Source organism: Carcharhinus amblyrhynchos, chromosome 13 (assembly GCF_965287045.1).
Source record: "Carcharhinus amblyrhynchos chromosome 13, sCarAmb.v2.hapA, whole genome shotgun sequence".
NCBI classification, from domain to species: Eukaryota; Metazoa; Chordata; class Chondrichthyes; order Carcharhiniformes; family Carcharhinidae; genus Carcharhinus; species Carcharhinus amblyrhynchos.
This window is the reverse complement of record NC_137336.1, coordinates 28,214,184-28,237,102: the sequence shown is the minus strand read 5'-3', so window position 1 is coordinate 28,237,102 and position 22,919 is coordinate 28,214,184. Positions and strand designations below refer to the sequence as shown.

The 22,919-nt window shown below is 43.3% G+C and overlaps 1 protein-coding gene across 5 annotated transcripts in view; it reads right to left on the bottom strand.

The window, feature by feature from the left end:
• Positions 1 to 1,797: 1,797 nt before the first annotated feature.
• LOC145351787 (transcription factor 7-like 2) overlaps positions 1,798 to 22,919 on the bottom strand; it is a 218,583-nt gene continuing 197,461 nt past the window's right edge. For 3 of the 5 annotated variants that reach the window (XM_080201421.1, XM_080201423.1, XM_080201424.1), the window contains one exon: positions 5,510 to 5,621. Coding sequence is in view for 2 of the 5 variants with exons in the window: in XM_080201425.1 (XP_080057551.1) it covers positions 5,312 to 5,621 (310 nt within the window). In the remaining 3 variants the exon portion in view is untranslated. Of the gene's footprint in view, positions 5,622 to 22,919 lie in introns of all 5 variants that reach the window. The other 2 variants (XM_080201425.1, XM_080201422.1) reach the window with 2 other exon arrangements.

Genomic DNA, 22,919 nt, shown 5'->3' with positions numbered 1-22,919 from the left:
AGAATGTGGTTTCAGATGGAACAGAATCATAGAATCCCCGGTGCAAAAGGATGCCATTTGGTCCATCAAACCTGCACTAACTCTCTGACAGAGTAACTTACCCAGGCCCTCTCACCTACTGTAGCCCGTAACCTTGTGCATTTAATATGAATAATCCATCCAACTACACATCTTTGGACAGTAAGGGACAACTTAGCATGGCCAATCTACCTAATGAACAATGCTGCATGATGAGTCAGGGAGGGGGAGGTTTGGCGAGAGGATGGGTCCAGGGGAATGGTGCAGAAGCCCATAATGATTATGATTTGCCTATAGGCCTAGCTGGGGTTGCTGGGTCCATGCATTGAAAAGCAACATGTTTGCCTTTGTCTACTCGGTATATTCGGTCAGTTCTCCAGTTGACTATGGGAAGTGCAAAAACTCATTATCTTGAAAGGCAGTCCTTTCCATAGCACTACCTGGAGACGAACAAAGACTTTTCCCAGGAGGTTTTAACACTGATATCATCCTGTCACCCATGCAAGATCTTAATAGTCTTAACTAAAACATATCAACACATGAAGAGAAAACAGTTTCATCCCAATTCCTAGATCAAAGTTTTGATCCAACTCTGTACAGCTGCCAAGACATTTCAAGTATCTAGTTCACCTGAACTCCAGGATAATTGATCCCAAGAAATCAGTTTACATTCCAGCTAAAATTACAGGATAAAACTTTAGTAACTTCATGAATATCTATCTACTTGTTAGATATTTTTGACGTCTAGAAGTTAATTAGAGTGTATCTGGGCTCATAGAAATAAACTTTTTTACATCAGACAGAAAGTATGCACCTGCCACATAGAATGCAGAAAGAGGCCATTTGGCCCATCAAGCCTGCGCTGACAACAATCCCACCTTTCTCCGAACTACATGTATTCACCCCTGCTAATCCATCTGAGGGGCAATTTAGCATGGCTAATCAACCTAACCTGCACATATTTGGACTGTGGGAGGAAACAAGAGCAACAGCAAGAAACCAATGCAAGCACAGGGAGAATGTGCAGATTCCACACAGACAATTTTTAGCTCTAGTGAGCACCTACAAGACATCTTTCTGATTGTATCACAGCTTGATGTGGCTCCTGCTCTGCCCAAGGTTGAAAGAAACTACAAAGGGTTGTGAATGTAACGCAGTCCATCATGCAAACCAGCCTCCCATTCATTGACTCTATCCACACTTCCCGCTACCTTTGAAAAGCAACCAACATAATTAAGGGCTACACGTACCCCGGGCATAGATACTGCCACGTTCTTCCGTCAGGAAAAAGATACAAAAGTCTGAGGCCGCTTACCAACTGACTCAAGAACAGCTTCTTCCCTGATGCCATCAGACTTTTGAATGGACCTACCATATATCAAGTTGATTTTTCTACACATCCTAGCTATGACTAACACAATATTCTGCAGCAACTCCTTTCCTTCTCTATGAATGGTATGCTTTGTATAGCACACAAGACACAATGCTTTTCACTGTATACTAATACATGTGATGATCACCTCACTTGTTTGGGAATGGGAATTGAGTTTGGAGAGGAGCCCAAGAAACAAACATGTGTAAATAGATTCAATTAAGGATTCAAATATTTATTTTTGGAGATACTTTGCGTTCTTTGGCAGGGCAGTGCCATACCATGTAAGCCTGTGGGGGATGATTCTTTTCCCTCAAACATCTGCTGCATGGCATTTGAAAAAGATGAGAGAATGTGTAAATGAAGAGGCACAGAAATCAGACAAGAAATCTCTCCATGCTGCATACTTCAACCAAAATATCATTGTTTTTATTTTTTTCATCAAATGGTACATTTTTTTCAACGATTTAATAATCCCTTCTGCTTACTTACAATTTTTGGTTATCTGTCAGCCGTGGAGGTTACCATGTGTTACTGGCACTTTGCTCGAACTGTAATTACATTGTTGAAGGGGAGAAGACATCTGTTGTCTCTCAAAAGCAGTTTTCTACAAAAATGCAAACAAATCTTGTGTGTGAAGAAGAAAAAAGCCGACAAGTTTTTTTTTGTTGCTTTCTTGTCACTGAGGGCGAAATGATAGTTACTGGGAAGTACTAAATATTATTAACTGTTATAAAAATCCCTCTATCTCTACTTTTTAATCCCCTAAAAATATAACTCATAAAAATATTACAACAGCCTGAAATACACACACAGAAAAGCAAAAGCATCGAGTCTCATATTTATATTTTTTTTTGTTTTTTTTCTCTTCAAGGTTTTTATACAAATAGGCAAGAAAATGAAATAATAACAATAAAACTATATGATTGTTTGAACATTTCAGGGCTTCATAAAAGTAACATCCAGGTCAAATATTGACCTCATTTATCTGTTTGACAGTATAAATGCTAGTCTTTAACTGCCTGCAAAGCAGTCTTTTATTCACAATGGAAAGACCCATCAACCAATGTAATACACACAGAAAGCAATTATTAGTTAAAATAAATGGTTTTAGCTGCTATTTCTCAAACAAAAATATATTTATCAATTCATTTTACTCTTCACACAGTTAACATATAAGCCTCAACATGTGGAAGGACAGGGAGAGGAGATGCCCAGACATCAAGTTTGGATCAAAATCCATAAAGTTTGCTGCATGAAATGCGTTCTACCAAATGCCACAGGTGGGTACTGTAAGTATTTCCTTCGTTGGTCTACATGTTTTACTGGAGTTGAGCAGTTCACAGATTGTTTTTGTGCTCACTAGATGGGGGGGAATCGATGGTCAAAAATGCAACCTTGTACGTTACTTTTCACACGTATTGTTGGGCGTGCAAACTGCTGGGTAAAACCCTCATCCTTTCCGACCCTGCGGCCCTAACATGAACAGGAGAAAAGAAACCCTGTGAACTAGTGCAACCCTTCCGTTTCTCACGGCAGTCAATCTGATTGGAGATTTTTAATTAATAACAAATTGTCAACCACTTAAGGTGAATGTTTTGCAAATGGGCTGATGCTGTCCCGGACTCATTGCGCACTGGGCCCTCAGGGGAAAGGAGCTTCTCAACTTGTTAATTTTGGCTGGATTCAAACCTAGGTTGAAACTTGGGAAGATAATGTTCGAACCCACTACACTACCCTGTACCAACAGAACCTCACTGAAAGACTAGTGTGAGATTTTTAACATTTAATTTCATTTACTCTTGCTTCATGCACCTCAGAACTGATGAACTTAAGGAGAACTATTTAAGGAAAGGCGGAGTTACCTCTGGGCTGAGAAGTCACAAATGTGGGTGAACTGACTCCCCTAAAATGCCAGATTCTTCAGATTCTCACAGAAAGCGAAAGGAGGCGATGACGTGACCCTATGGAATCTCCCAATTTGCAACAGAGCCAGTCCATCCCTGGTCACAAAGGAAGTACCGGAAAGCTCTTATGTAACGTTTCTCTTCAACTATCAGACTGGGTGGAGAGGGTCCGGGGGAGGGTATGGAGGAACAGATTCTTGGTTGCTCAATGGTACGAACAACTGAATATTATACAAATTAATAAACCTGTTTTGTTTTCCCAACACACAGAACATTCAAAGATAGGAAATAAGTATTGAGGGCTAAATGTACGATTCTACCTAGAAAGTGGAGTTAGCAGTCTGGGGGCTGTTCCAAAGTCCTTTTGCCAAATGCCACATCTGAATCGAGAATCACAGGCACAGATTTACTGGCATATCTGAAGTCACCCTTCTCTCTCCCACTAATTGCACCCCCCAAAACACCTCCCCTCCCGCCTCCATTTTAAGCTTCTGGGTCCCATCTACTGTTGCTTTTTCAAGTCTGGCATGCAAATAAAATTTACAAATTTAAAGCAGCAATACAGAGCTGTGGAAATAATGCAACCCAAAATCATAATGACAAAATGCAATCTATTTGCTATATTTTGCAACTCAACTAAAAAATTATAAACTGAAGCAAAGAAATCCAATATTTGTAGGTCCATCAGATTGCATCAAAGTTCAATAGTTTTCTTTTTAAATGTGAGGAATTTTAAGCAAATTTGAAGATGAGTGTTCAACTCTAGTCATAGGCATATGGGAAATTAGATGCCATCTCATCCACTACAAAACCTGAAACATGGCTATCTTCCTGTCAACCTTTTCACAGCTTACCATATCTGGTGAAAGTATCTATTTGGAAGACATGGGCAGTGCAGTGGTCAGCATTGCTGCCTCGCAGGGAGCGGAACCCGGGTTTAATTCCAGCCTCGGGTCACTGTCTGTACGGAGTTTGCACTTTCTCCCCATGTCTGTGTGAGCTTCTTCCGGGTGCTCTGGTTTCCTCCCACAGTCCAAAGATGTGTGGGTTAGGTTGATTGGCCATGCTAAATTGACCCTCGTGTCAGGGATTAGCATGGTAAATATGTGGGGTTATGTGAATAGGGCCTGGGTGGGATTGTGGTCAGTGCAGACTTGAAGGCCTGAATGGCCTCCTTCTGCACTGTAAGTTCTATGAGCACCCACCTACTAAATGTAGATGAAAGATGGGGTCAAACCCAAACTAACAAAACCGTTTAGATAGTCTTCTTAAAAGATATTTATTGATAGGCCCTGTCTATGAAGAAATAATGCTCCCTAGACAAATGAAAATTACATAAGCTTTTATGGCTATTTGGACTGAAATAAACTAATGCTTATTAAACTAATCCAGTCAGTGCTGAAAACATCAGAATCTGTAAACAGAACGCTGTTGGTTTAAGGAAGAAGACCCGGAGATTTTCTTTGAGTGGCAACTATTGTTAAATATCTGCTGTTGGATGAATTCGTAAAGCTCCAACTGTCAGAACTGTTTCCATTGCTACAGGTGGAGAGAGGAAATAAGTTGCTCTGCCATTGAATTGCAAGGAAGAGGAATGTATTTATATATATACTGGTATATACAAAGATTAACAGGACCCCAGATAAAAGCACTAACTAGGAAATAGCCTGGTTTTATTGGTTAAATGAGCATAAATAAACTAATTGGTTACTTGAATAGTTTTGAACCCCATCATAGATGGAGCTATCAAGATAAAAACTGCCAGGAACATGTTAAATGATAACTTGCATATTGTTTTAACCGTCCAATGTTCCTCATTGGAAAATCTTGCAAGAGTAGAATCAACTTTTGCTTTGTGTCTTGATAAGATGCCAAAGTTTAAGCATGTTTCAAAGCCACTTGTTCTTTGAATGTACACTACACTGGTTGGGCCTGGTGAAAGGCATCATGGAATCTCCATGCTCAAAGCACTAGGATGCTACTATCAATCAGTCATCATGGTAGAAGTTGCCCATTATCTTGTCATCATATGCTGATGTGGGATGTTCAGTAAAGTACTATTATATAGTTGAGAGTCCAGTGTAGATGATATAGAAAGTCCAGTTAGATTTGTGTTAGGCTGGGGCAGAGCAGAGAAAGAGACTGGGTTTGGCTGTGCTTGATGCACTATTACTGCAGAGTTAGCAAGCTTGGTTGAAGTTTCCGCTGGAGGCTGGAGTGCATTGGGAGGAGAGGAAGGACAGTCCATCACACTTCCATCTGAAGAAACTGGGCTGGTGCACCTGGCTTCTCCTTGCAGGTATCGAATGCATTTCTTTTTCTTCCTGAGGACAATGAACAAAGCTGTGCGTCAGTAAACAGTGGATTTGCATCACTAAATTGTAAGTTAAAATTGATATCTTGTAACTTAAAAAGGCATCCGGTGACACAGCATAAGAGTTTATTAAGAAATAATCTGTGCCACAGAAGTAGCAGTTACAAGTTTGTTTTTCCCCCTGCAATATTCTCAAAAGGTGAGCTCCCAATTCCAGTCAGGTGAGACACTTCCTTATGGAGGGAAAAAAATGTCAAGAAAGTGCCAACCAAATTTATTCTTAAGAACTTCCTATTATTTGGCCTGAGGTTGAATTGATATCAACATACTTGTTTCTTCCACCTAAGTTTGGCAATGATTTGGATGGAGAATAAGAGACCCATAATGGGGAATGTTGCCTTTGACAATATGGAATCAGACTTTAAAATAATAACAAAAGTATGAAAATTAGGCGATTGATCAAACAAAATTTTAAATGTAAAGTCAGCATAAGTTCATAATGACAAAAAGATCACTGGTGAGAGTTTTTATTTGGTTAAGGTAATGCATTTTAAATCAGGTGAAACCGTTCTTCCCCAGTGCAGGTTTTCTTGTGCTACACATAGCCTAGCATGTGTGCAAAGGACCAGACATAACGCATCATGCCCACTGTCAGAAACCAAACACAAATGCTCTGCTGCAGACTGGGAGGTTCTAAGCCTGCATCGATACTTGTGAATATTAGCACATGTATCTCTACAATAGAAGGATCACCCTTCACACCAATCACCATGGACTGTCCTGGGCCCATTTGAATTGGACCTCCTCCAATTCATTCACTGGTCCTCGGGATAATTTTCAAGGGGCAGGGATGGCAGTGGAGTGGAAAACTCTGTGGCAATCCCAAAACAGCTTTTACGCAGGCTGGATTGTCCCCACTCCCACCAATGGTAATAATCGGAATCCTGACTTTGGAAGTGGGATCTCCATTTTGTTGCATTTTCAGGCTTTCAACAAGGTCTCCTTGCAGAATGATTTACCGTCCATTTTTTCTTGTCTTGATTCCTCGTGGGAAGGTCTTAGCCTCTGAGGCAATTCAGTGCCTGGAGAACCATGTGAAAGGTGAAGAAACCTGTGTCCCAGCAATTTACCTTTCCATGTTAAAGCTCGTAAGTTTTAGATAATCACATGATGGCTACACTTTGGTGTTCTTGTTGGATTTACTACTTGCGCCGTGCGATATTGTATGATATTGCTGGAGGGACACATGTTTTCATGATGGATTTTCCCATTTTAAATTATTCAAAAGATAACAAAGGGTTAGAGGACAGTTTTAAAAATCACCTGAAACTCTATAAAATTTGCTAATTGTTGCAATTTTCAAATTCATAGGTGAGATTCTCTGGCCTCCCAGCCACGTGTTTCCCAGTGGTGGGAGGCAGCGTGTGGTTTGCTAGCGGTGGGATTCTCGGGTCCCACCGCTGTCAACAGGATTCCCCATTGCTGTTACTCCACACCATCGCGAAACCCATGGACGGGGGTGCACTGCTGGGGAGACTGGAGAATCCCACTGGCATGAATGGTCAGAGAATTCTGGCCCGTAATTTTTGGTGATTTTTTTTGGAATTGAATTAGACAAAGTGAGGGCTGCCAGTGCTCAGGATAGAACTTCACCATTCATCATTGGTACCAGAAAGAACTCCTGACTTGTTTAGTCTCTAAAACCAAGACAGGGTGGCATGGTGGCTCAATGGTTAGCACTGCCACCTCACAGCACCAGGGACCTGGGTTCGATTCCCGACTTGGGTCACTGTCTGTGAGGAATCTGCACATTCTCCCTGTTTCTGCATGGATTTCCTCCAGGTGCACTGGTTTTCTTTCCATGGTCTGAAGTACGTGCTGGTTGGATGCATTGGCCATGCTTAATTGTCCCTCAGTGTACCCAAACAGGCGCCAGAGTGTGGCAACTAGATTTTTGCAGTAACTTCATTGCAGTGTTAACGTTGGGTGATTTGTGGCACTAACAAATAAACTTCAAAAACTTGACTCCCATCATGGGGTTTATTTAACCAGAATGATCACAAGTTTCAGCACATTCATGTGGTAGTCCTTCTGAGTTTGCAGCCACTGCAGTTAATACAGGGCCTGCGTCTTGTAATTACAGGGCATCTGCCTCAACGTCATATCTTAATCCCAATGCTGGAAGCCTAATTCATTACCAGTGTGATGTTTCATTTCTCACACCAACCATACTTCAGAACATAAGAAAACATTGAACCAGATGGTTCAGTTTACCCGTTGTGCCCACTACTTCAAGAAATCACATGACCTCTCTAAATTAGTCTGCCCATTTCTTCTTAACGATGAGCCAGATTTTGTGGTGTTGGCTCATGCCAGTAGCAATGGATTGTGACAAACTCAAAATCATCACAAACCACTCACAGTCACCAGAGAAAGGGAACATTCATCCAATATACTTGGGCTGGATTTCAGGCCAGCTAGCTCGAGGCAAAAGGAAATATTGTATCTCAATTTAGTTTGATTTTAAAGAAAGAGAAGTGCATTCGAAAGTGGGTATTGAATTCCTAGGCAATTGCAGGGGAAACTACTGTACTTACCATCATTCTCATTCTGAAATAAAATTTGGAATGTTTTTTTAAGATACAATACTTTCACAATTAATGTATCTAATATAGATGTAACAGTGCACTTAAATATATTGTAACTGCCACTTGTTAGTAATCGGGGACTTTATATATGATTTTGCAGAGATGAGTTAATACAAAAGCCTAGCTTTCTACACAATGCTGAGTTCCTGGCCAAGTCACCTAACATGTCCACTATGTTCCAGAAACATTATGACTCTTCCAAAACCTTATTATGACTGCTACAACATTATAATGATTTTAAACTACCATTATAAGGAACTATAGAACATTACAAAACGTTTGACAGTTTAAAAAACTGCTAATGATGGTTGATAACAGATAATCAGATCAGATATATTGATATGTCCATATGTAAGTGTGTGTGTAGGTGCTTCTACATGTGTGTGGAGCCCATGAAGGGTGAATAGGCCCTTAGCTTTCGAATACCCACCCTACACCCCTTCTTCCCTACCTCACATTTGTCAACTTAAAACCAATCTCTTTGATGAAGCTTTTGGTCTTCTGACCAAACAAGTTCATTTATTAGTGTCACAAGTAGGCTTACATTAACACTGCAATGAAGTTACTGTGAAAATCCCCTAGTCGCTGCACTCTGGCGCCACAGGGTGGCTCGCTATCAGATCTTGTTGTATAATGCTATTGTGAACCATTTACCTTAAATGTGCTACATTAATATAAGTCGTTGTTATTGAATGAGAAATTCAAATGGTTTGTTTATAGAATGGCAGAAACCAATGGGAACAGTAACAAGTAAGAATATAATTAATGTCATATGCATCATAAACTGAGATGGCAAAGTTGTAGTTTATAGTCATCGGACCTACGTTGAAGTTAGATAAGTTTGGCAAACCTTTTCTCTTACTTGCTACATGGATAGTCTCTATCTTGTCCTATTTTGTAGCAGCCACAGCCACCACTCTTGCCTATAAAATGGCACTGATTGCAATACTGCAGATTTGTCCAGACGTAACCTATGCTTGGCTCAATGGTTTTTGTCCGTTAAGTTGTCCAGACATCAATTCGGTCCCATTCTTTCTACAGCAATTACCAATTTACTGCATGATATGTGAGCCTGCATTAATTAGCCAACAAAATGTGGATCATATATCTGATTTTATTTTTTCTTGCTCTAACTTCCATCTGATTTTCTCTGTGACAAATATGAAGCCCTATTTTGTACCATATCTTTAATTAGTTCTGTATTGTAGCATTCCGTGTGGAATTTTAATGAGGTCAATGTACTCTAAATGTAACCATACGTCCTAAATTTTCAAGATGGTGAACGCTCGGCGCCCTTCACGCAGAGAGATGGCTTGGAATGCATTCCCCACCAACTCTGCCAGGCCCATTGCCATTTCACACTCTTGAGTGTTGACTGACAGCAGGCGGGACTTCTGTCTGTATTTGGAAGGGCGTCCCGCCTTGGACAGCTGTCAGCCAATCAGATTGCCAACAGATCTGCAGCCCATCCACGCACAGTGTTGCAGTTTAAAGTTTATAGCTTATTTATTCATGTCACAACTAGGCTTACATTGACACTACAATGCAGTTACTGTGAAAATCCCACAACCTGGCGCCTGTTCAGGAACACTGAGGAAGAATTTAGCATGGCCAATGCACCTAACCAGCACATCCTTCAGACTGTGGGAGGAGGTCCTCCATGCAAGACTTCTTGAGAAGGTGAGAGGGCATAGGATCCAAGGGGCTGTTGCCTTGTGGATCCAGAACTGGCTTGCCTGCAGAAGGCAGAGAGTGGTTGTGGATGGGTCTTTTTCTGCATGGAGGTCGGTTACCAGTGGAGTGCCCCAGGGATCTGTTCTAGGACCCTTGCTGTTTGTCATTTTCATAAATGACCTGGATGAGGAAGTGGAGGGATGGGTTAGTAAGCTCACCGACGACATGAAGGTTGGTGGTGTTGTGGATAGTCTGGAGGGATGTCAGAAGTTGCAGCGAGACATAGATAGAATGCAAGACTGGGTGGAGAAGTGGCAGATGGACTTCAATGTGGATAAATGTGTAGTGGTCCATTTTGGCAAGTCCAATGGGATGAAGGAGTACAATATCAAGGGTAGGACTCTTAGCAGTGTTGAGGAGCAGAAGGATCTTGGGGTCCGGGTCCATAGGACTCTTAAATCGGCCTCGCAGGTGGAGGATGTGGTCAAGAAGGCGTATGGTGTTCTAGCCTTCATTAATCGAGGGATTGAGTTTAGGAGTCGCGAGATAATGCTGCAACTCTATAAGACCATTGTCAGATCCCATTTGGAGTACTGTGCGCAGTTCTGGTCACCTCACTACAAGAAGGATGTGGAAGCTATTGAGACGGTGCAGAGGAGGTTTACAAGGATGTTGCCTAGACTGGGAGGCATGCCTTATGAAGATAGGTTGAGGGAGCTAAGTCTCTTCTCCCTGGAGAGACGAAGATTGAGAAGTGACCTGATAGAGGTTTATAAAATGTTGAGAGGTATAGATAGGGTGGATTCTCGGAGGCTATTTCCCAGGGCTGAAATGGTCGCTACGAGAGGACACAGGTTTAAGGTGCAGGTACAGAGGAGATGTCAGGGGTAAGTTTTTCACTCAGAGAGTGGTGAGTGAGTTGAATCGGCTGCTGTCAGTGGTGGTAGAGGCGAACTCGCTGGGGTCTTTTAAGAGACCTCTGGATGAGTACATGGGACTTAATGGGATTGAGAGTTACAGATAGGCCTGGTAGGTATGGATATGATCAGTGCAACTTATGGACCGAAGGGCCTATTTGTGCTGTAGTGTTCTATGTTCTATGAAAATGGAGCACGCGGTGGAAACCCATATGCAGACACAAGGAGAACATGCAGACTCTGCGCAGACAGTGACTCATGCTGGGAATCGAACCCAGGTCCCTGGTGTTGTGAGGGAACAGTCTTACTGTGCCACTGTGCTGCCCCTGTGGCCAGTGATCAGAAGAGATACTGTGGTGCCATGCTTGAGACTAGGTCCTAGGTCTGGGGAACCTCACTGATGATAAGTCGTTAAGTAGTAGGGGTCCAGCGGTAGGGGAATGTAGGATATGCCTGGGGGAAAGAGGGGGGGAGCAATCTCCCTGTTGGAGAGTTGGTCAGGGTGGGAGGTGTGTGTGGCCAACAAGTGGCTACTAAGGCCCCTAATAGGGACACTGGCACTGGTGAGCTTCCCATCCGGAGCTCTCTCCATCCCACCATAAAATGCATTGGAGCAAGCTGGATCCAGGAGAGAATCCCACCTCTGCTATTTAGTGCTTTCACTGCTAGCCTCAGAAACTGTTGGGAGTAGCATAAAATTCTGGTCGAAGTGATGGCCTATTGGTATTATCGCTAGACAATTAATCCAGGAACTCAACCTATGATCTGGGAACCCGGTTCGAATCTCGTCATGGCAGATGGTGGAATGTGAATTCAATTAAAGCTATCTGGAATTAAGAATCTACTGCTGACCATGAAACCACCGTTGATTGTCAGGAAAATCCATCTAGTTCGCTAATGTCCTGTACGAAAGGAAATCTGCCGTCTTTACCTGGTCTGACCTACATGTGACACCAGAGCCACAGCAATGTGGTTGACTCTCAACTGCCTTCCAAGGGCAACTAAGAATGGCAATAAATGCTAGCCAGCCAGCTTACTCCTTCTTCCCTCAGATGCTAATTTCGCTTTCCTTAAATGCATCCAAGCTACTTGCCTCAATTACTCCTTGTGATAGCAAGTTCCACATTCTTTGGGTAAAGAAGTTTCTCCTGAATTTCCTGTTGGAATTATTAGTGATTTCATATTTATGGTCTCTACTTTTGATCTTGCCCACAAGTGAAACATCTTCCCTCTGTCTAATCTATCAACTCTTTCATAATCTCAAAGACCGCTATCACATTATCCCTCGCTCTACAGAAACGAACCCAAGTCTGTTCAAACTTTCCTGATGAGTGTAACCGCTCAGTTCTGGTATCGGTCTAGTAAATCCTTTCTGCAATTTCAATGGGGTCTGTATTGACAGCAGAATTATTCACACAACTATTGTGATCTAACCCTCGTAGGCATCTTGCATGAATTTTGCAGGTAACCCTGTGGTGTATGAGTATATTGTTAGCCTAGAAGCAGGAAAGTACTATTCAGTGCCTATTTTCAGTTCTGTGTTTTGACTCATAGGACTGCCTTTGTTAAAAGAATATGCAATTTGCTAAGAACATTATATTGAGAGTTAGGAAATGGTCATAATATTAATAAATCAAATAATGATAACACCCTCCTTTTTGAAAAAACTCAATTCTTCGCACGTGGGCTATGTTGTACATCTCTGGTTGCCCTGGACATTGTGATTGTTTATAGAAGTAAATGTTTTGTTAGGTCACCTCATAAGATATTATGGCTCAAAATTTGGAATGGTTCGCCTGTTGCTGTGTAACTCCACAGAATCTGACATCAACTTTGGGGGAGGGATCTTGGGTGGCTCGCCCCCAAGGTCGAAAAATCATGCCCCGAGGTCAATGAACCGTGTCCCGCCCGCTATAATTCCTGTGGCGGGAAGGATAGGAAAATTCTGCCCTGGGTGTCTGTGCAAACTCAGAATGATGCAGAAGTTGAGTCATTGCTAGCAGTGACTCTATGTTCCTCCACAGGGTGCAGTATTGTAGTTCTCACAAGCTGTTATAAATAGGAAATCTTAATTACGGCGATAACTTCCACTTCTGCACTATCAACTTCACTGTTCCAATCCTTGAAAAGATACGCCTTATTGAATGAGTGCAACTGGCTTTTTAACAGCGTTTCAAATTACTGCCAAACACCCTTACTGGCCCTGAGAGATATTTGTGGCATGTCAGACTTTTCCATATGATTAAAAAAAACACATTTTAAGTCTTTTAAGAAAAGTTTGTTTGGTATTATTTTAGCTTCTATCTTAATCCAATGATAATTTAGATCACTGTCTGAAATTTCAAATTAAAAGTAAAACAGTTAAGTGCTTTTAGCTTCCAGGCTTGCTGTCTGTGAGAATACTTTATGTGTCTGGCTGCTTCCCCTACCAATGGACTTCACTGCAGCTGGACACGTGAACTGGAATTTTACTGGCCCGCCTGCCACAGGGATCGGAGCAGGTGAGTGGCAGACCATGGAAAGTCCATTGACCCTGGGTGGGATTCTCTGGTTTTAGGACGAACATCCAGCCATGGAGTTCCTCTTGGTGCAGTATGTATACAACCTCTGGGAAAGGGGAATCTGCACTACAGTGATTGCTAAATACTTGTGGGAAGCTTTTTGCAAGGTCACCAACAAGTCCATCACTTCATTGCCAGCTGCAAAATTGAGGCTTACGGGTCAATCATGTATGGTGGAGCAGAGTCATTTGTAGGCAAAACCAGGAGGGAGTAAAGGTTTCATTTTCCTGAAAGACATTATCACTTTGTTGGGGTTTTGTGACTATCAATTTTATTTCCAGGGGCACAAGTCCACAAATGACCAGATTTATTGAATCCATGGTAGGAATTGAAATTGTAGCCTCTCCCATTGGTCTAGTTGCCTTCCTTGAAGATGCTGAAGTACAGGTCCATGTAAAAGTAAAATACTGTGGAGGTCTGAAACATAAACAGAAATGCTGGAAAAATTCAGCTGGCGGAATTTTACCAGCACATCCGCCCGAGGTTCGTAAGATCCCGCCTGAGGCCAATGGAGAATGCCTTCTCTGGGGTGGGTGTGATGGTAAAATTCCAGCCAGTATGTCTGGCAGCACCTGTGGAGAGAGAAACATAGGAGCAGAACTTTCTGCACAATCCAGTGCATGTTTTGCTACAGTGGAGTTGGCACGCTATTAGCCAGCAGCTGGATCTTCTGGTCCCACCGTTGTCAACACGATTTCCTGTTGATTGCACTCCTCACTCCTGCGAAACCCATGGCAGGAGTGCGCTGTTGGCGGGACCGGAAAATTCTGGTTAATGTTTCTGAAGAAGATTCATGTTGGACTCAAAAGTTTTATCTCTGCTTTTCTCTCCATAGATGCTGCTAGACCTGCTGAGTTTTTCTCACACTTTCTGTTATTACCAGTGCATACATGCTGCCAACTTTCAGTGCTTCAGTGAAGTGGACATTCTTCACGTCTGAGTCAATGGGTGTTAACAAGTTACACACTTGGTTATACACATGGTTATTTTCCTGGAGAATCAATGGATAGTAATCAGGAATGGGAACCCTGGGTGTGATTTTGTCTCCCCCACCAAGTTGTCACTGATGCTGAATGCTGAGCCTTTTGTTGCTTTGACTGAGCTCTGTTAACTTTACAAAGATCAAACTTTGTTCTTCATTTCCCTATCGCACGACTTCACAATGCCACAATGTTCTTGCTGCAGTTATGATTACACTTACTGCTTTATTCTGAATGGATACTAAACCTTACTACATTTCTAATTACATACCAGGGGTGGAATTTAATGCCATGAGTTTGGTGGTGGGGGCTTTAGTCAGATGGCAGGGTTGTAAGTGGGAACGCTGTTCCCTTCCTGCCTCCATGGCCAATTTAATCCAAAGCAGGAAGAGCTGTGGACTGCCTACCCATCTTGTTGCTAATGAAAGCCCCTTCTGTAAACAATTAATGCCAAAAAAAGGGACTTACCCTGCCACTGGAGACGGGGGGGTGGGGTGGGGGGGGGTTGCGGTGGAGGTGGTGGTGGGCTCATCATGCAAAAGCATGGTAGGTGAACCTTTGTAAGGTTACATGAGGGTCCCTCATTCAAAATAACTCAGTGCCTGATCGAGGGACCCTGTACTGGGAATGAAGGGGGCCCGTTGGGAGTTACCCCTCTGTTCTTGCTGCAAACATCCTCTCCACCCTGCCTTCACCACCATCACTCACTTCTGGCCTGGAATCCAGTGACAATGGTAGGCCTCAGGTAGGTGCCTCCCCTGCGATGCTGTCGTCTAACAGTTCTGCTGTCTGGCAGGCAGCTCCCAGCAGATGGGACATCTGTCCCCCCACCCTCCCCTCCCCGGGGTCCTTGATCCCAGGGAAGGTCTGTTGCTGTTCAGTTAAGTGTCTGAGTGCCACTAAATTCGGCAGGCTTTCTCTGAAAGAGGCAATGCAAGGCTCTCACCGGCTCTCCAGCCGGTAGACAAGACTCCCCACACTTCCATTAAAAACCGCCTCAGATATGCCTTCAGGGCACTAAGTTAGGAGACACAATAAATTACAAAGATGGGACACTAGAGCTCATAAATAATGTGAGTGGGAAAAACTATGGCAGACGGAACTCAATGTGAGTGAGTGAAAGTGTAACGCAATGTGTAAGCATGGCTTCATTCACTTTGTTTTCAACGAATGACAAATTGGAACATCTCCTTAATGGTGAGAGACTCGGAGCTGTGGAAGAACAAAGGGATATAGGTGTCCGGATCGATAATTTGTTAAATTTTGGTGCACGGTTACAAAAAGTGATCAGAAAAGGCTAATGGATTTGATTGCTTTATCTCACAGGGCTTGTAGTGAGAATGCTTCAGTCGGAAAGACCTGTTCGGACCCCATTTGGAGTAGTGCATCCAGGTATTGATTTGGGATACAGCAGAGATTCACCAGAATATACCAAGGATCAATGGGTTAAATTATGAAGTCTGTAGTCTTGGCTTGTTTAAGTTTAGACAGTTGAAAGTTGATCTAATTGAACTGTTTAAAGTAATCAATGATGCTGGGGTAACCTGGAACAAATTAACATTGACGATCAGGAGTGACAACAAGAAGGGTAAAGAAAAACCTGTAATTTTCTTCCTCTCAAATTTTTAAGCCTGAGGTTGAAAGATTAATAGAGTTGATGTATAGATCTGTCATGATCTAATGCAATAGTGGAACAGGCTGAAGGGGCTGTATTCAGGAGTAACCATATGTTGTGCCAGTGCTGTGGCAATTGATCTCTGATGTTCTGGGGATCTAGGCCGGAACTCTACCACCTTTCCCGCCACAGAACAGGTGAGGGCGAGGGTCCAACAACGGAAATCTCCCAAGAGAGGCTATAAAATCCTGTCCCCAGTGCTGAATCTTTGTCTGTGCTCAGGAGAACTCGACCTGTGTGCACCCGACCCATGTGTGACTTTATAAGGATTTTCATCTTTTAACAAAGGAGTTGGGCTCACAGTGCATGTTTGAGCCACAGTGGAGTGTGTAATAAGTGGAGGTGAGCCAGTTAGAAGGCCCAAGTTCTCCAACGCAGCAGCCTAGCTCTCCACATTTTTTAAAGACTATACCACCCATGCCAGCTCACATCCTCCCATGCCACCTCATATTCCCCCAATGCTACCTCACATGCCATCCTCTGCTACTCTATGCTCCCCTATATCCTCCAAGGTATATATTATGCATAGTTCTCAGGTGCCACAAAATGCTAAGAAAAACATTAAACCTCGAACAATCCAAGAAACCCTAACTGATAATTGATCTAAAAACTCAAGAGAGAAAAAAAATATAATACTTAAAGTGCCTATTAGGTTTGCAAACAAACAAAAAACCACACCATAGATATTGAGGGAACACGGCTGCCTTAAGCAGGCAATCCTTTGCGAGTCATGTGATCACGCCGAACCCTATGGAACTGAAGCGCAGGAAGCTGGGCCAATCGAGAGTGCATCCTGGTGACTTGGAGGAGTACAGCTGGAGCCAGGCAGAAGAGAGCTGACCTGTGCGGCGTTTCTGTCAGATCCTATAGTGTAAAGTTATTGTTTAAAAAACCCTTTTGTGTTGGAGCCAATCGAGTAACCTCCAGTTATTACACTGGTGACGAGGAAAAACTATGTCAGAGATTAAGAGATCGCAGCGTACAGTTAGAGGGGGAGAAAAGTGATCACTGAAGCTAAGAAGAAAAAATTACAGATGATCTTAAGGTGCCTTTAATCAGGAAGCTAGGATAATTTGACTCAGAGCTGGGGGCAATATATCAAAAAATTGTGTTATTTGTTCATGGCTAACAAAACCACTATGAAGGAAAAACAAAAGGTGATACTAGTCACAGTCTGTGGCCCACAGCCTGGTGAGGAACCTAACATCATATGAAGCTCTGAAGACAAAGATTTTTGATCAAATAGTGAGACCAGTCAAAGATCATTTTAACCCCCGACCTTCAATCAACTTGTTGAATTATAAGTTTAATTTTGCTGTGAAGGGATCAGGGGAGACAGTCTCCAGGTTCGTGGCCAGACTGCTATGTTTAGCAGAGCATTATGATTTTGGCCAGCTTTGGGGAGATGTTGAGAGACTGTTTGGTCTGTGGGATCAACAGCCGCACAGTGCAAAACAAAAGTTGCTGTCTGAGAATAAAATTTCTTTGGAAAAAGCTGTAGAGATGCCCAGGTGATGGAGCAAGACATGAGTGAAGTAGAAGGCGTGCCACTTGTGGTGGGAAACGGCTGCTGCAAGGAACAGCCCAGCAGCAGAATCTGAGAGGGATGGTACAGCACCAGGAATGGAAGCATGTTTTCGGTGTGGAGGAAAGCAATTGGTGCAAAACCTTTACCTGTTTTCACAGCAAGAGAAAGGATCATTTGCAGGTTTGGAGCAGAATAAAACAGGCAGTACAGAATGTATGAAACAAAACGACGGTTAAGATAATACCATTAAAGCTACTGGCTGAGGAGCCTAGGAAGGATTCTGAAACTTATACATTAAACCAGCTCCAATTCAAGAGGATACCATCTAATGAATTGTCCTGATGGTCAATGGCAGATCCCTGAAGATGGGAGTTAATACTAGAGCCATGGCCACAGTCATAAGTGAACATGTATTCAGATACCTCCAGAAAGGGCTGCAACCCTGGAAGTTGAATTGTTCCAAGGCCATTTTATCAACCTATACTGGAGGGATGCTGTAGAAAGTAGGGACAGCTATAGTATCTGTATCCTATTGAACTCAGGCAGCACAGTTACTAGTTCTGGTGATTGAGAGTCACAAACCTTGTCTAATGGCTTTAGAGTGGTTGAAACAGATAAAAAGTTTGACTGGCTGGAGATATTGAATGTCCAGGATGGTGGTTTTCAGCAACTCCTGCGCAGGTACTCAAAAGTTTTCCAGAGGGACTGGTTAGAAGAAGAGGCTAAAGCCAAAATTTACTTGAACCCTGAGGCTACACCTCAATTCTTTTCAGTCCACTCAGTGCCTTACACGCTTCTCCATGCAGTGGAAGTGAAGTTGAAAGGATTGAAAGGTTTACATAAGAACATAAGAACATAAGAAATAGGAGCAGGAGTAGGCCATCTAGCCCTTCGAGCCTGCCCCGCCATTCAATAAGATCATGGCTGATCTGTTGTGGCTCAGTTCCACTTTCCCGCCCTCTCCCCATAACCCTTAATCCCCTCTCTTATTAAGAACCCATCAACCCGCTTCTTAAAAATATAAAACCAGCACATTTTTCAGAATAGGCTATAACAGTCTGTGTTTTGAAGCCAGATCGCACTGTAACAATCTGTGGAGACAATGGGCAGGATTTTACAGCCTCGCTCATCCTGAAACTGTAAAATTCTGCCCAAGGCCAATGGACCTTTCCATGCTCCACCCCTTGCCTGCTCTGATTTCCGAAGCAAGCGGGGCGGTAAAATTCAGCCTACAAGTTAACTGTGAACCGAGGAGGCCAGCTAGACCAATATGCCATTCCAAGGCTAGAGGAGCTTTATGCAAAATTAGCAGGAGACCTTAAACACACCAAGCTGGATTTCAGTCACGCAGACCAACAGCTGGAGCCCGGTGAGGATGCCCAAATGTTGGTCATCATTAACACCCACAACAGGTTACATCAGTACATCTGTTTGCCATTTGGTGTCTTGTCAGCCTGAGCCATTTTCCAGTGCACTATGGAAAGCCTGTTACAAAGTGGTGGTATACTCAGTGATGTTCTACTGACAGGAGCGTCCCCCAAGGAGCACTGGGGAAAGGCACCTTTCAAGTGATGAGGTTGCAAACCTCAGTTTCAAGGTAGATGTCAAAGGTTTGCACTCCTTGGAGGACAAGCTGAAAGCTATTAAAGAATACAATAGCCTAGTAATATCACAGAGTCTAAGTCTTTCCTAGGGATGGTAAATTATTATGGAAGATTCCTGTGGAATGCATCCACGACTCTGGCCCTATTACACCAGCCCCTGAAGAAGCATCAGTGATGGAAATAGGGTGAGGCACAAAAAGAGGCATTTGGTAAAATAAAGCAAACCTTACAGTCATCAACACCAGTCATACATGTTGATTCCACCAAACTGTTGGTATTTATCTGTGATGCATTGCTATATTGAGTGTGAGCAGTCCTTTCCCACAAGATGGAATGGAGAGGCCAGTTGTATTTGCATCAAGAACCTTATCCAATGCTGTGAAGAAATATTCTCAAATTGACAAAGTGAGTCTTGCTGTAATTGATGTTGTGAAGTTTCATTGTGGGAGGCATTTCACCATTGTATTGATCACAAGCCACTGTTGTGGTTATTCCCAGAGGATAGTCTGTCTCACTGATTGCCTCTGCGAGGGTACAGAGATGGACTTTGCTGTTAGCTGTATACAACTATCCCTTCTAGCATAGAGCAGGGATGCACTCAGTCGCGTCCTGTTTGACAAGAAATGGTAGTGGCATTGCACCTTCCAGAGACGTTGCTGGCCTCAGTTACTAATATAAAGTCCTGGATGCGAGGGATCCATTGCTCTCCAAAATTAAGAAGATGGTGCTATTCTGACAAGTCAGACCCTTTCTACAAAGCAGGATGGAGATAACATGTGAGGATGGTGTGTTATTGTGGGGGAGCCCGTGTTATAGTGCCACCCAAGGGGACACCATCTTTAATGCAGGAGCTGCATGATGCATACCCTGGGCAAAACAGGATGAAGTCACTGGCCCGAAGCTATGTCTGCTGGCCTGGCATCAATAAGGAGATTGAAAGAATGGTCAGCAAATGCCCGAGTTGACAGACCCAGCAGTCAATGCTGCCACCAGCAAATATGCATCTGTGGGAATGGCCGGGCCGGCCGTAGTCACTTTTACACGTAGCCTTCCCCGGGCTGTTCAATGGACATATGCTCTTTATTGTAGTTGATACACATTCAAAATGGTTAGATATCCAGCTTTTTAAGTCTACTGTGGACACAGTCACCACTGACAGGTTGTGGCAGGTCTTTGCCATCCATGGATTTCCTAAGGTCTTAGAGTCTGACAATGGCGCAGCACTTATAGCTAAGAACATAAGAAGTAGGAGCAGGAGTAGGCCATCTAGCCCTTCGAGCCTGCCCCGCCATTCAATAAGATCATGGCTGATCTGAAGTGGCTCAGTTCCACTTTCCCGCTTTCTCCCCATAACCCTTAATCCCCTCGCTTATCAAAAATCTATTTACCTGCGACTTAAATATATTTAGCGAGGTAGCCTCCACCACTTCAACGGGCAGAGAATTCCAGAGATTCACCACCCTTTGAGTGAAGAAGTTCCTCCTCAACTCCGTTCCAAACTGCCCCCCCTTTATCTTGAGGCTGTGCCCTCTAGTCCTGCTGTCCTTTCTGAGCAGGAAGAATCTCTCTACCTCTACCCTATCCATCCCCTTCATTATCTTATACATCTCTATAAGATCCCCCCTCATCCTTCTGAACTCCAACGAGTACAGGACCAGTCTATTTAATCTCTCTTCATAGTCCATAGCTGAGGAATTCCACCAGTTTGCGAGGTCAAATTTGGTCAGCTCCTTACCATCCAGCCTCAATGTCTTGGCAGAGCGAGCCGTACAAACATTTAGAATTTCTATAAAGAAGCAAGCCCAGAGGCCACTGAGTTTATGCTTGACAAGTTCCTTGTTATGGTATAACACTATGCCAAATGCTTCCACTGGATTGTGCCAGCTGAATTGCTAATGGGATGATGCCTACAAAGCTACTAGGATTTGGTGTGTCCAGGCTTGTCGGGGACGATAGAGGTTAGGCAAGCCTCCGAGAAAGAATATGATGATTCAAAGAAAGGGGACACGGCACTTGAGGTTGACAACCTAGTCATGGATAGAACAAAGCTGGTGGACCAGCCTAGGTGCCAGGAAGGGAGCTGGGCCTGATCCAGGGGACTAACAGATGTTTATACATGTGTACCAACTATTGAACCAGGATACTCGTGGCCATTGTGGAGCTCAGGCAGACTCAGGCTTTTGTGGCCGTGGGGCAAGAAGGCACCTTGCCCCTGAGCTTAAGAGTTTGCCTTTTATTGGGCAGAGGTCATTGGTTTCTGAAGGATTTTGTAAAGAGTTGCATTTTGCAACAGTCCAAAAATCTCCGGACCAGGTGACTTTGTGAATGGTCTTTCCTTTGGTGTCCCTAATATCTCTTTTGTTTTCACACACAGATGGACTCAAGAATTAGTTGGAAGGAGTTTGGTAACGTGTGCCTTTTAAGGGGTGATCCTAGTGGGCCCCAAGATCAGGCCAGGCACTATTGAAAGGAAGCACGGGAAGCCAGGCTAATCAGGAGTGAAGGCACACATCTTGGTTACTGGGAGAGGTTCAGTTGGAGCAAGGGAGGAGAAGAGAGCAGACCTGCATGCTGTTTCTGTAAATGGAGCCACATTGAGTTGCCTCCAGTTATTACAAACATTATCTGTTATCATAAGTTCCTAAAAATTTCAATTGTTCTTAGATCAATGAGGGAAATTGCTGAACTGAGCTGAAGCTTTTGAAACCCAGCCAAGCATTATTAATGCTTCTAGTTCCAGGGACAGAGCAGGTATCCATTTCCATCTGAAAACAGAATGCCTATCAATTAACTGGGGCGGGCAGGGGTGCGGGTGGGAAAGCAAGGAGCAAATGCAGATTTAATTTTTTTTCTGTATTCAGAAGCAGGGATTTTTTTTAAAATTGTCTGATCTGCAAGGACCAATTAAACCAGAATGCAAAAACTTGACAGCAGATGACATTGTTTGGATTTTTAAAAAAAACTATATGTTGCTTTTTCCATTGAAAAAAGTACTGTAATGCCAGTGAAAAATGACTCAGTGCTGGTCAATTAAGGGTCAACCTATCTTTGCAGGACAGATCTCCATAATGATCCACTGTGTTAAAAACACATCTGTATATAACAGTGACATTTGAAGGTGTCAAAACCTTTTACACTTACCTTCAGAATGTTCTCATCTCCTCAGCAGGCTTTCCATTTGCTTCACAGACTCTCAAACCTGTCGTGCTTTCAAAGGGCTTCAAAGCCCTGCAATGAAAATGGAATGCGGAGGAAATTCCATTTTCACCTCACATTGAAAATGGAAAATTTGACCCCAGCAGGGGGTGGGTGTGCATTTTGCACAGTAGGCATGACACATAAAAAAACCAGCAGAAAATGGTGCGAGATCAGGAATGTAGAGGAAAATCGGATTTCCTCAAAGCACAGTGATTAGCAATGGAGCCTCACAGTGCCAGGGACTGGGTTCAGTTGTAGGCTTGGGTGAGTATCTATGTGGCGTCTGCATGTTCTCTCCATGTCTGCATGGGTTTCCTCTGGGTGCTCCAGTCCCCTCCCACAGTCTGAAAGACGTGCTGGTTAGGTGCATTGGCCATGTTAAATTCTCCCTCAGTGTACCCAAGCAGGCGCCAGAGTGTGACGACTCGGAGATTTTCACAGTAACTTCACCGCAGTGTTAATGTAGCCAGGATATGGAGATGCTGGCGTTGGATTGGGGTGGGCACAGTAAGAAGTCTCACAA